A 14799-nucleotide genomic window follows, 5' to 3' on the forward strand; every position below is an offset into this window, starting at 1 on the left:
TCTCTCTCTCTGATTGATTGATAATATTTATTGTTGTGAAAGTTACAGAGTCCTTATACAACAAAACAAGGTGGTGGGTCTTGCCACACATCTTCTTCAACAAGTAAAATGATATACAGTCAGCTGTTACTTCTTGCAAGCCTCTGGGGAGCCTGTGTATGCTGTCGGACCATGTGCATCTTCGATTCCTAGACATTTTGGCATTTCTATTACATACACAAGTACAGTATTGAAAGCCCTCATATCAAAAGACGGACTCAACCAAGAGTGAGTAGAGATTATTATTATTATTATTATTTTATTAAAGGATATTTAGCCTACAATGGTTGGCAAATAACAAACGCATAAGAAGGTGGTTTGTGTGACTGCTTGCCATTAGCTCCGAAGTTCGAACGAAAATTTATAGGTGGAAACGTGAGCCTGGTGAGGTGTGTTAAAGGGCTAGGTGGCTGTGACGTCACATGTAAACACCCGAGTTTGTGGTCTACAAATCCGGCTCTCGGCTCTCATCTCGTTATGGCAGTCCTACTAAACGTTGGATTAAGTGACAGGTGCGATAAATGCCTCTTATTTTTAAACTGATAAAACGCAATCAGCTACTTGAGTTATCCATTTCAGTTTGGACTCATTTGCAAATATTTGGCCGAATCTTGGACAAGACGAAGTAACCTAAATGTGAAGGGGCGTGATGGCAGCATTGTTGCAGGTAATTATATTAATTTTCCAGTTTTTTCCTCCACTTACACCCTCTGAGTTTATCCAAAGTTTATATTTATTGATGTAGCGTCAATCCTTGTATGAGTTAATGTTGGAATACGTGTAATTTTGTAGATAAAGGATATGTTGTATTTTGTAATAACGCGCACTCTTGTTTCCAAAATCGCATTTGCTTTCTCCTCCAGTATCAAGTGGCCTGCATATTAACAATCAGAAACTGGTAATGAACTTCCAGATTTTGATATAACCATAAATGCTCATGTATTATCTTCCAGTCTTTCTGTAATTAGTTATTACAAATAACATCAGGAGAAAATTTTACCACACAGGTGCAGCATTAATTAAAGCCTACACAAACATACAAGACCCTCATCCCAATATATCAAATTAACGGATGCTAACTATATAATGATCAGTTACTATTTGTCTTTTTTTTTTTCTGGTGATTCAGGAAACAACAAATATTCTATGTAGGCCTATTCTCTTAGGATATGTAGAAGACCCGTGTCTGTGTGGTAGTGTATTACAGGTAATAAGATTAGCTTTGCAGAAAACTGACCAACTCAGACTTGTAATCTGATCTGATCTAACAAATACAGTGGTAAGTAGGATACTGGTATATGGTCCTGGTCAGGTTTAAGTAGGACTCATCATCATCAAAGCAACTATCCCTTCCATTGGAACAGCAAAGTGAAACCAGCAGCAAATAGTCTGTGCATAGGGGAAAAAAAAGAAAGAAAATAACACAAAACATTCTGGAAATAAAATAATCTAAGCTTCTTTTGGTGATGCCCCTAAAATACTGTGCCATTTTATCCTTGCAGTTGTTTTGGTAATTTTTTTGTTTCAGTCCACATTTGACTGCCATAAATCTATAGTTTATCCCCCTGTCTTTGATATATATTTATATATATATTTTTTTTATTCATTTCCATCAGAAATTACCAGTTCTTGAGATTCCATCTCCCTCCACAAAGTACCCTACATTACAGGCCATTTTAGACATTAACTGGTAATTTTCTTCTTTTTGCCCATACTTGATTTAGCAGTAAATCTGGTTTCCCCCCTTTTCTTTTTTATGTACCATATTTTGTTCAGTTTTACCATCATTATCATTGGAATTGACCTTTTTTTTTTTTTTCTTTATAACTCCCGCCTCCCAATATAATTGAATTACAACTAATGTTTATCATTAAAACCCCACATTACCCAGCCAAGACCCCATGCAGTTCAGTCCAAACCAAAACAAACCCCAACCTTACCTTAGTTATTTACCTCACATTCCTAAATAACAAGAGCAGGAATGAATGTGCTGTTACTCACTGAAGCCCTGGCAAAACTGCCAGAAAGGAACAAGACGGCATTTCCTGTTATCCACCAATGGGATTTAATAAAGAAGAAAATAATGTAGAACTCAGATATAGCCTTCATTGAAGTTCTGCTAGTAGCTATAATTTACAAGAGTCATGTGCACTCTCAGCCTGAATATTGCCTTCCTTGTGGTGTGGATGTGGAGAAGTTGCACTAAAACGACTGAACAAAATTCAGAACAAAGCTGTAAGAATAATCAGTAACCCAGCAGTTACAAATCAACTATACCTTCCCTACAAGTAAGATGTTATGTTGCCTTACCTGCACTATTTTACAGATACTTATACTTTTATGGCAAATGCTCAGACGAAGTTGCATCCATTGTGCCACCTCTCCACACCTTCCCCCGTGCTACATGAGCATCCGATAGCACTCATGACTTGACTGTCACATTGCCATATTGCAGAAATTCTGCCTGTCAGAATCCCTTTATTCTTAGAACTTCTTTTTGCAACTTACTTCCCCAGATTAGTTTCCCCCCAGACATCAACCTTCAACAGCTCAAATCCAACTGTTAACTACACCATTTTTTATGAATGGAAGACATCTGTAATCTGTAGTATGGATTATTTTTTCCTTCCTCTGTTCATCAGTTAAAAAAAAAAAAAAAAAGTGATTTCAGGACATGTGAAACAAGCAGAGGAAAACTGTGCAGCCGCACTCCACAGCAGGTAGTGAAATCTAGGGTTATATGCTATTATTGGAAAGTGGAATGCAAACCCCCAATTTTCAGCGATAATTTCTGGTGCGCAGGATGAAGATGAAACATACTTCATCTGGCCTTCCTATACAGTCCCAGAAGACACACTGTATTGTGGGATGCTGGCTAACCATTCTTAATAACCGCAGATGTTTCTTAATTGACTGTCAGAAACTAGGGGTTTGGATTCCACTGTGCAATTCAAGGCTTAAGCATTTGACCCCTAGAGGCTCACAGCAAATGGATGTAACATCTAAATGTACCAAAGAATAATTTTGTGTAACAGTTCTCTCAGTTAGAACTCCTTCTCCTCATCCCCCTGGAATAAAGCCATGTTTTGTTCACCCAGAGCAAGCAAAAGAGTGCAAAAAGAATTAGATTGAAGTTTCTGTTCATGACCTTTTCACATTGTCACGGTGCTCTTTCTGGATCCAAAATGTTCTTATGGTTATAAGATGCATAGGAGAAGCAAGCTGAACAGAAGGACCCAGAAGTAACAAATAATTATAATGAAATTGTAAGATTGGTTGCACTACTGTGGGGATGTCTGATTTATTTTATACCTGTTATACCCAGAGTTTTGTGCAGCGTAGAAGGTAATTTTCAAACTGTAGGGGTTAAATATAGACTTCATTAAACCATTCACACTAACAGGTCTCTCCAAGCAAAAGGATGTCTGACAATATCAGGAGTAAAGTACAGTACTGTACAATATACAGGCATACTTCATGTTATGATAGTTGCTGGAAGGCTGATCAGAAATTGAACACATTGCATGTACAACATGGGTTCAGTGGAGATACATTTCTGGAAATGGTCAGCCACACTGCATAACTGTATAGAGTACATTGTTTCCAACTCACTTAAACTGGTAGTTTTTCACCTAACTACACTTTACTTGAGGTGGCCTGCAGTCCTACTGAACCCAGGTTCAAATCCCCGTTGAGGCAGGGAACAGTTTTAGGATTTGAATTTGATGAAATCAGACTTTACTGATCTACCAGACGACCCGCCGACATGTCATAAAAATACCCCTGATAGTACCAATACACCAGTCCTGTATGAGACAGCCCTAGCATGTATTCAATAATGACGGTGGGTGTTAGTGCCGAAGTGGTGACATGTAGAGGTGTATAGTATGTAGGAGGACTACTGGGGCTTGAAAGCAGGCTGTGAAGCCTATGCCAAGAGTTGGGGGGGGGAGAACGCTGCTTTGAGTGGAGCATCACACTATTACTTCATCACTGTCATTGACACAGTGATCAATTTTATAGGCCATCATGGAACAGACGACATACGTTTGTGTGTATACATTCACATAAGCAAAAATGGTGACTGTACATTGGTAAAATTGTGCTAAAATCATTTCAGAAGGGATCTTAGGGGTCATATAAGAAAAATGGTGAAAGTACATTTTAAAAGTGGTGCTGATATCTTAAAATTTTTAAAGAGATTGGTCTTTTAATGGTCAGTCATAAAGCAAGCTATGCCTATATAAGACAGTCTTGAAGAGGTATGTAAATGTACAGTACTGTAATAACACTAGGTAGTTAAAAATAGCCATGAGGAATGCAGTACAGTACCACCATCAGCCTTGGGTGTAAATCATGTTACATTGCGAGATGGAGCAATACCTCACAGGAAACACCATTGATTTGTATATCATGTTTCTCCCACAGTGGCGAAAATTCAGCTTCTTCGATGTCAAGGCCAATGTTGATGGTGGGAAGTTGGCAGAGGCAGTGAAGGTGAGTTATCATCGTTATCATCACTTTCATTATCATCCTTATCATAAACCACTTTCCCAGTATCTTACACTACAGTCCTTGTTATTAGTAACCATTTTTCATTTTTTTTTTTTTTTTTTTTTTTTAATTGAGTCCTCTAATTTTTCTTTCATATTGATGTCACACAGTAATTGTTCAAAGTACAGTAAAAGTCCAATTCTTCGGCATCCAATTCCCCGGCAAATCTGACATTTCGGCAGTTTTGAGAAATAGTCCCATTTACGAAAATCTCTGATTGTTCGGCAGATTTTCCAATTTTTTTCCGCCCCTCTACTGCTGGGGACTTCTTCCAGCAGTAGCAGACTCCAATCAACCCCTTCTATTGTACATATGTAAATAAGGAACCTACTATAAGTTTAGGTAAGTCATTTAAACTTGTAGGCCTACTGTATCATTACATTTATATACAGTCTATCTATCTATTGCCAGACGCCTCAATCCCGTTTGGGGTGGCCACAAACAAATCGCCTCCAAGTCGCCCTGTCCCCCGCCATTTCACTGCCCTGCTCCCAATTCACACCCCCCTCTCTCATATACCTCTCCACCCCATCCCTCCATCTCATCCTCGGCCTCCCCCTCCCTCTTCCCCCCTCCACCTCACTCACATACACTCTCTTTGTCAGTCTTTCACCCTCCATCCTCTCCACATGGCCAAACCACCTCAGTGTGTTCCTCATAACGCTTCCTATCACATCCACATCCACACCACAACGCTCCTTTATATCCTCATTCGTCAGCCTGTCTCTCCACGTGACGCCACAGGCTCCTCTTAAATAACTCATTTCCACTGCTCTCACTCTTGACTTGTGTCCTTCCAGCAATGTCCAAGCTTCACTTCCGTACGTTAGAGTTGGTATCACAATACTGTCATGTAGTAACTTTTTCACTTCCATGCTCACTTCCCTGTTTCTTATCACTGCTTTCAAGGAACCAGCAACCTTTCTTCCCTGCTGTACCCTTTCAAGCAGTTCACCCTCCAAACCTCCATCCTTACTCATCACACTACCCAAATACTTAAACGTACTCACATTTCCCAATTCCTCACCATCTAACCTCGCTGTACATTCACTAACTTCACCTCTCTCAAAAACCATCACTTTACTCTTCCCTACATTCACCTTTAGGTTCCGTTTCTTACACACTCTCTCAAACTCATCCACCAAGCCTTGCAGCTCCCCTTCGTCTTCACTCAACAACACAGTATCATCTGCAAACAACAGTACAGGGAGTTTCCAAACACTATCCTCTCTCACCAGAGCCACTCCAACATCCACTACTCTACCTTGTACCTCTTTTATTACCCCATCCATGTACAGACTGAACAACCATGGAGACATGACACATCCCTGTTTCAAACCAACTTTCAAAGAGAAAAATTCACTTAGTTCACCATCCACATGCACTGCAGCCTTCGCACCATCGTACATACTCTTCACAGCATTCAGTAACTTCCCATCTACTCCATATATTCTTAACACTTTCCACAATCCTTGTCTATCCACCCTGTCATATGCTTTCTCCAAATCCATGAAAGCCGCATACAACTTCTTTCCCTTCTCTAGAAACTTTTCCACTAAAGATCTAAGAATGAATATCTGATCTACACAACCTGTTCCCTTCCTAAAGCCTCCCTGTTCTTCTCCAACTAATTTCTCTGTTCTTTCTCTAACTCTGTCTATAAGTATCCTACCATACACTTTTCCTATTATACTAAGAAGACAAATGCCCCTATGATTACCACACACTTCTTTTCCCCTTTTCCTTTGTACAAGGGAATAATTATACCTGACTTCCAATCCTCCGGGACTCTACCTTCCTCCCAGGCCAATCTGCACATCTTCCACATCCATTCTACTACTATCTCTCCCCATGCTTCAGCATTTCACCACACACTCCATCAATTCCTGGGGCTTTCCCCGATTTAACTTTCTTCATTGCTTCCACAACTTCTATCCTACTGATTTCTTCCTGTCTTCTCACCTCCCTCCTTCTCCCAGCCATTCCCCAGCCACTTATACTCGCATTACTTCCATCCTCTACGTTCAACAATTCCTTAAAGTGTTCTCTCCATCTGCTCACTTTTTCTCCCTTCTCCACTAGTAATCTACCATTTTTATCTTTCACTCCCCTGCTAACTTCACTTCCACCCTGTCTTACTCTTTTCACTTCTCTCCAGAACATTTTCTTACAGTCCCTCCACTTTATACTCAAATTCCTTCCAAATTCCTCATCCACTCTCTTCTTACTCTCTCTTACTAATCTTTTCACCTCTCTCTTCCTTTCCACATATAACTCTCTCTTCCGCCTCTCAACTTCTTCCACGCCCCTATTTCTCACCCATTCATTGTATGCTTTCTTCTTTTGTGCCACAGCCTGTTTCACCTCTTCAGTCCACCACGCTGTTCCTTGCACCCCCCTCCGCCTTCTCTTCCTTCCACACACCACATCACATGCTGCACATATTTCTTCTGTAAATATCTTACACACACCTTCCACGTCTCCCATCTGCTCCAATTCATATTTGCCCAATCGTTCCTCCACTTCTCTCTTACACTCTGCCTTGTTCTCATCCTCTTGTAACCTTTCCACTCTCCTTGCAACTACTCCTTCCTCTCGTCTTTCCCTTCTTCTATTCCTCCATCTCACTTGCATCCTAATTCTGGCCACCACCAAGTAGTGGTCAGAAAGTCCACTCCCCCAACCTCTATACACTCTTGCATCCTTTACACATCTTCGCATCCTTTCATCCACACACACATAATCAATCATTGCCTTCCTTTCATTCAGTTCACCACCCACCCTTCTCATCACTCGCCATGTATACCTGTGGATCATTTTATGCCTGAAGAGGGTATTGGCTATCACCAACCCCCTCCCAGCACAAATGTCCACTAACGCACTGCCATTCTCATCTATCGCAGCAGGCACACCCCACTCACCAACTATTCCATCTACCTTCACATTCCCCACTTTACCATTCATATCACCAATCAAAAACACTCTCTCATTCCTTCCAAACTTTTCCATGCACATTTCCACATTTGTCCAGAACTCTTCTCTCACTCTTCTAGCACGATCTTGCGTTGGCGCATACACACACACAATCGCCCATATTTGTATTTCAACTTTCAACTTTACCCACACAATCCTTGACCCAACTGATCCATACTGTCTTATGCTCTTCTTCCATCTTTTACTCACAACTATACACACTCCTTCCTTTGCCTTCTGATCCTCATCTACTCCTGCACATATACCCCGTCCATACTCCCATTCTCTAACACTTTCTCCTCTCCATTTTGTTTCAGTTATTCCACATACATCCACTTTCGCACCCTCAAGCACCTGGACAATCTCTCTCTCTTTCACCTCATCATTCGCTCCTCTTACATTCCATGTACTCATTACCAAGTCCTTTGTCCGGTCCTGGGTCGTCATCGTTTGGTCAGTATGTTCACTAATTTCTTTATTTTTCATATTCATGTATAGTACTGTATTCATTATAGTATTGTACAGTATCAAACAGTACACAGTACTCTCTCCAAACACATTTGTAATGATATGAGTAGTGATGATAATGTTCATCGAAACAGATAAGGTACTGAGTGGGTAGAGTTTTTGATAATTCGACAGTTTTGATATTTCGGCACTTGCCTGGTCCCATAGATGCCGAAAAATAGAACTTCTACTGTACAGGGTTGAGACACATGTCATTTTGTAAATATGGACTGTAATTTGTTTTAAATTTAACATGGGATTCAAAAGTGAATATTGGAAAAAATAATTATGATGGTACATTCTTTTATGGTACAGTATTTATTTCTTAATCATAATAAAAATTGTAGTTTATAATCTTTTAAAATTTAACAAACTGTGGCATACTGTATGGTAATCATTAATATAGGTTAATAAATTTAATAATAGGGAAGCTGAAGAAAGTGTTTACATTGAACATTACTTGATGCAAATTCATTGGTAGAATATAAGTTTTAATAGAATATAATTATGTTATGTCTACCCACACCCTTACATCCACATGCACGTTCTCTAACATACTCACATCCCTACAGTTGTACACCAATACCCATATATACTTACATTCACACTCTTATAATCCCATTCACATTCACAATCCCATTCACACACAATCCCATTCACACTCACATAATCCCATTCATACCCACATAGTCCCACACACTGACACACTTTTACATTTACCCGAGAAATTTCAATATCCACATCCATACTAACAGACAGTAACTAATCCTTCTTTGTTGTACAGGATGCATACATTACGTGTGCGTGTGGGGGCCGAGGGCGGGTGTATGTGGGAGACTCTGTGGGCTGTGTACACTCCCTGACCCGACAGCTGCGCCTCTCGTCCTTCAGCGCCCACTCCCCCCACCCCCTCACCTCCATCACAGCTCTCGACAATGCAGCAATACTCGTCACTGTAGCGGTACGAGACACACAGACAGACAAACCACCAGAGACAGAGACAGATATACAAACAGACCAACACAGATAGACAGACAGACAGACAGAATTACAGTACAGTACATTATCAGTTTTCTGATGTATGTATTGAGAGAGACAGAATGGATTATACTGTATTTATCCTTCCATACAGTAGGTACGGTACTTAAGTTGTGCTCATTGTGTATGAGAGAGAGAGAGGTGGGGGAATTTTCTGTATAAGTACATAATTGTCGTAAAGTGAGAGAGAGAGACCAGAAAATCGTCTTGATCGGTAATAGTAGAACCTCAGTAAGCATTTTTATTTTTTGTCAAAGCAAAAAATGAAAATCAGATAGCTATAGTCCATTCCAAATTCGAATTATGGTATTTTGTTCAGTGTCAGAGCTCACACTCTTCCACAGTAACCATGCTACCTCACCCAAAACAGAAGCTGACTCCAAATTAGAATGTAAGTTTGGTATGGTAGTGGAGTTAGAGGGAGGGAGTGATATATATAATCAGGTATGAAAAAGTACAAAAACCAGGATGAGTGTAATTTTAATAAATGGTGTGTTTTCTCATCTTAAATGTCAGGACTAACTTGCCTAGCCCTGGGTTCCTACGTTCCTCATTAGGCTACAGAGGACTGGATGATGGATGGATGGATGGTGTGTTTTCATTTGACTAAGATCCCTAACCCCTTTCAGCTCAAATAATGGCCAGGTGAAATCAGACTTGAGGATAAATTTGACTAGTAACCAAGGAGACCCATTTCTGCCTCCTAACTAAGACCTATCAACTTTTACCCAACTACCACATAGTACAGTATTCATGTTGTAACAGTACCCTAGTCCTGTGAGATGCAAACAAGCTGACTGTGGTATGGAATTGACTATAAAACAACTTGTAATTAATGAGGACTTTCTTTGTACCCCCTAAAATTCCCCTGCAGGATGGTGAAGAAAATGAGGCCTCAGAGGTGAAAGTGTGGGCCCCCGACAAGACTGACGAAGGTACCCCGAGCCAGCCCCGCCTCCTGCGCACCATCCGCCCCGATCCCCGCCCCTCCTCCCAGACTCAGGCCAAGCAGGGCGGGGCAGCTAAAGTGCCAAAGGTCACCGCTCTGGCAGTGCATCCCAACTTGTCTCTCCTGGCACTAGGCTTCTCAGATGGTGCTATTATGCTGTATAGAGGTATGGTCAAAATATATATAAGGTAGCAGTGTGTGTGTGTGGGTGTGGGTGTGGGTGTGTGTGTGTGGGTGTGTTTAGGTATGCTCGCTTGCAAGGGGGAGAGAGAGAAGGAAGGAAGCCTGTATGTGGTATGTGAAAAGCAGTGGAATTAAACATTAGCTGTAGAGAGAAAGAATAGGAAGGACATATATAGCCTGGAAGAAGAGGGTGGTACAGTACATTTGCGAGAGAGAAGACGGAGAAAGACTGTGTTGTGTAAGAAGAGAGTGGTACAGTGCATTTGTCAGAGAGAGAGAAGAAAATATATATATTTTATTGTATAAACAGATTATTTAATTCAACTTTAGGGGGGCCTCTTATAACAGAGAATTTAAAGTAACATTAACACATTCCCCAGGTGAGGTGAGCCGAGAACGAGGCAGCAAGCCCAAAGTTGTGGTGACGGTGTCGAGTGGGGTGACATCACTGCACCTGCGCCACACACCACGTGCCACACACCTCTTCCTTACCACCCACACACACACGTACTGCATCAATGCTACTCTCCGCGACAAGGAGACAACAGTAGGTTACAGTAATTTGGGGAAGATATTAATGGATGAGTGGGAATGGATCTATCTATCTATCTATCTATCTATTGCCAGACGCCTCAATCCCGTTTGGGGTGGCCACAAACAAATCGCCTCCAAGTCACCCTGTCCCTCGCCATTTCACTGCCCTGCTCCCAACTCACACCCCCCTCTCTCATATACCTCTCCACCCCATCCCTCCATCTCATCCTCGGCCTCCCCCTCCCTCTTCCCCCCTCCACCTCACTCACATACACTCTCTTCATTAGTCTTTCACCCTCCATCCTCTCCACATGGCCAAATGGATAAAGTTGAAAATATTACGGGAAAACCTATATTTAAAATGATTTGGTGACACGGAAAGTTGAAGGGATGTGAATGTTGGCATAAAAAGAAGAGTACAGTAAGCCCCCACGTTTGGCGATCCAATTAGTCTGGCGAAACTACCGCCAAATTCGAATTTCGCCAAACACGAGTTCTTTTTACCATATAAATTGCCTATAAAGTGCCTCAATCAGTCTTTGGTCATTGCCAAAGTCCCCCTTTTGACCCCTAAAACACCATCTTTCGAGCTGAAATAAAATCTTTAGCCTTCACATATTAATACACATGTAGAAAACAGACCAATAAACAATAAATAAAGCTAATAAGACATGATATAAAGGTTGTAACTAACCGTAAATAGAGTGAAGATAGGCTTGCTTGGCTGGGGACGTCGGAGTGGCAGTGGGGGCAGCTTAGTTGCTACCACCACTTTCCTCATCACTCTCCCCCTCCTCCCCCATAACCCCCTTAGCAACCATTTGTCTCGCTTGATCATCCACTTCATCGAAGCCAGAAAAGGCAGCATCCAGCTTAAAGAGGGCAGCGAAGCTTGGCTGGGGAGGTTGGGGTGGCTGGGGAGGTTGGGATGGCTGGGGAGGTTGCGGCTGTTCTTGTGGCTGTTCTTGTGGCTGCTTTTGGGGCTGTTCTTGTGGCACATCGAGTGGGGGGGGTTATCAATGATTTCACAGTTATCATCGTCTACGGGAATGGTGGCAATGACGTCTTGGATATTGCGTTGTCTGTCCAGATTCTCTAAGAAAAACTTTGTTATTTTTGCCTGCTTTGACATTTTCAATTTTTCTTGATATTGTTCAACGTGCAGCCGCCAGGGGACCGCCAAGTTTGAATTCAAATCGCCAAGTGCGCATTCGGTGGTCCGTGGCCACCCTACCGCCAAAAGTGAGTTTCGCCAAGTTGAAATTCGCCAAACGAGGGGACTTACTGTAATGAATTTTGAGGGCTGTGAATGAAGGAATGGTTGGGACTGAGTGAAACTGAAAATATTATGAAAACATTGACCATAAAATGAAGCAGGAATTTTAGTAATGTTAATGAGTGAGTGAGATTGGTTGAGAGGATGGAGGGTGAAAGACTGACGAAGAGAGTGTATGTGAGTGAGGTGGAGGGGGGAAGAGGGAGGGGGAGGCCGAGGATGAGATGGAGGGATGGGGTGGAGAGGTATATGAGAGAGGGGGGTGTGAGTTGGGAGCAGGGCAGTGAAATGGCGGGGGACAGGGCGACTTGGAGGCGATTTGTTTGTGGCCACCCCAAACGGGATTGAGGCGTCTGGCAATAGATAGATAGATAGATAGAGATTGGTTGAAGTTAAAAGTACTTTTGAATAATATATATATAAAAAAAGGAATATCTGGGGATGTGAATGGGTGAACAGAAACGATTCCAACTGAAATGTGGAAAATTTGGACATAAAGACATGGAAATTGGGATCCTTTAATGTAGGTGGTCCAAACAGAAACAGCATAGGCCAGTTTATTTACTTATTTTTACGTAAACCAGAAGAACTGCTTGTTGCAAAAAATGAAGCAGGTTGGAGTAAAAAGTAACCCTGAGTTATCTATCTATCGCCAGACGCCTCAATCCCGTTTGGGGTGGCCACAAACAAATCGCCTCCAAGTCGCCCTGTCCCCCGCCATTTCACTGCCCTGCTCCCAACTCACACCCCCCTCTCTCATATACCTCTCCACCCCATCCCTCCATCTCATCCTCGGCCTCCCCCTCCCTCTTCCCCCCTCCACCTCACTCACATACACTCTCTTCGTCAGTCTTTCACCCTCCATCCTCTTCACATGGCCAATCCACCTCAGTGTGTTCCTCATAACGCTTCCTATCACATCCACATCCACACCACAACGCTCCTTTATATCCTCATTCGTCAGCCTGTCTCTCCATGTGACTCCACAGGCTCCTCTTAAATAACTCATTTCCACTGCTCTCACTCTTGACTTGTGTCCTTCCTACAATGTCCAAGCTTCACTTCCGTACGTTAGAGTTGGTATCACAATACTGTCATGTAGTAACTTTTTCACTTCCATGCTCACTTCCCTGTTTCTTATCACTGCTTTCAAGGAACCAGCAACCTTTCTTCCCTGCTGTACCCTTTCAAGCACTTCACCCTCCAAACCTCCATCCTTACTCATCACACTACCCTGAGTTATACTGGTGGATAATATGTTCGTAAACTCTGCCCTTGAGATGAAGTTAGTGTTCCACTGTGAAAGACTACCATATCATCTTAAAGCAGAAATATATTTAACCCTAGAAGGCATGAATTATGTCTAAATTTGTAGTGAGTCATAGTAGTATTGCTGGTATTTTCTATATTATCATGTGATTGTTTCATTGTTAAATTGCTGATGCATTAACTGTTTTCACATAGCCCATAAACAGTTAGAATTTCCGGCACCTAAACCTAATTGTCAGGTATATGCGAAAATATAATGTGGGAAGTTAAGTATGTCCATAGCATATTACAAATTAATGTAATATTTTCTTTTTGTAATGTCACTGTGCATCCTTGTTTATACTGAAATTATCTAAGTAACATAAAAGAGAGTGGTATGATGTAATAACACAAGATAGATCTCCAAGAAGTTACTAGAGAGCCTCCTGAGTTGATGAGAATATAGCTTTAAGGGAGAGAGAGAGAGTGAAGGTGTGTGTTTGGCAGAGTTATGTTTATTGTACTGCCTCAGAAGCTGAATTTTTGCAGATAAAGTGAGTAGAGTAGAGCATCATATTCTAGTGTTTACCTCTTCTTACCGCTGAGTATTCTAGATGGAGAGATGGCAATTTTAGGCTAGATGAAGGAGAACAGAGTATAGAGAGCAAGATGAGCCAAGAAGAATGCAGATAAAATGTGTAGATGTATATAAAGTGATGTATGTATTCTGCCACAGGTGGAGCTGGATGCCCTGGGGTGTGCGCCGGGCTGTGCCACACTCGCTGATGGACGTCATGACCACCACTTCCTTGTTGCCAGACCTGATGTAAGCACCCATTATTTATTAATTCATTTATTTATTTATTTGTTTGTCACTTTCATCTTAAATGTCAGGACCAACTTGCCCAGCCCCGGGTTCTTATGCTCCTCATGGGACGACGTAGGATTGGATGATGGATGGATGGATTTATTTATATATTTTTTATTTTCTTTTTGTATGTACAGGGTGGTGTGTAGAGAATGCCTCACTAGAAACACTTGACAAATCTTATATGTTGTGGGGATGGCTCAGTCTGGTGCTATGAGTGAGGGAGTGACAGTGGGTGTGCATTATCCACTTTTTGTGAAGCATTCAGGGTAGGGTGGACAGAGATAATGCTGACTGGACCATCCCTGCAACACAAGGGAGGTCGCCAGCTGCAGTGAAAGAGGTACATTATATGTGGACCCTGGTGTATAGAGATCTTCCTTATCAGTCAACAGTCAGTGTGTCCTTCTAAAACACAACCCGGAGTATCAGATATCTACTGTATATTATACCTCTGACAGAGAATTTTTTGTATTACATTTTGGAAATGGGATAAATTATGTTAATTCAGAAATGGTTAAATTACCTTAGTATGACACAGTTTTGGTATTACATGTACTTAAACTTTATTTGGACACAGTTTTTGGATACACTTAAAATTAGGAAAATTCCAGATGACAGAATTCTCTT

General features: G+C 41.6%; 1 protein-coding gene across 1 annotated transcript in view; it reads left to right on the plus strand.

Annotated features, from left to right (window-relative positions):
• Window positions 1-668: 668 nt before the first annotated feature.
• Window positions 669-14799, plus strand: part of Vps11 (vacuolar protein sorting 11) — a 49783-nt gene continuing 35652 nt past the window's right edge. The window contains exons 1-6 of the mRNA XM_080273174.1: window positions 669-706; window positions 4468-4536; window positions 8858-9034; window positions 9986-10226; window positions 10624-10790; window positions 14038-14127. Of these exons, the coding sequence (XP_080129300.1) occupies window positions 689-706; window positions 4468-4536; window positions 8858-9034; window positions 9986-10226; window positions 10624-10790; window positions 14038-14127 (762 nt within the window). The 5' untranslated portion in view covers window positions 669-688. The remainder of the gene's footprint in view (window positions 707-4467; window positions 4537-8857; window positions 9035-9985; window positions 10227-10623; window positions 10791-14037; window positions 14128-14799) is intronic.

This window comes from Coenobita brevimanus, chromosome 53 (assembly GCF_032717465.1).
Source record: "Coenobita brevimanus isolate Jiangsu-jjx chromosome 53, ASM3271746v2, whole genome shotgun sequence".
In the NCBI taxonomy this organism is placed as follows: domain Eukaryota; kingdom Metazoa; phylum Arthropoda; class Malacostraca; order Decapoda; family Coenobitidae; genus Coenobita; species Coenobita brevimanus.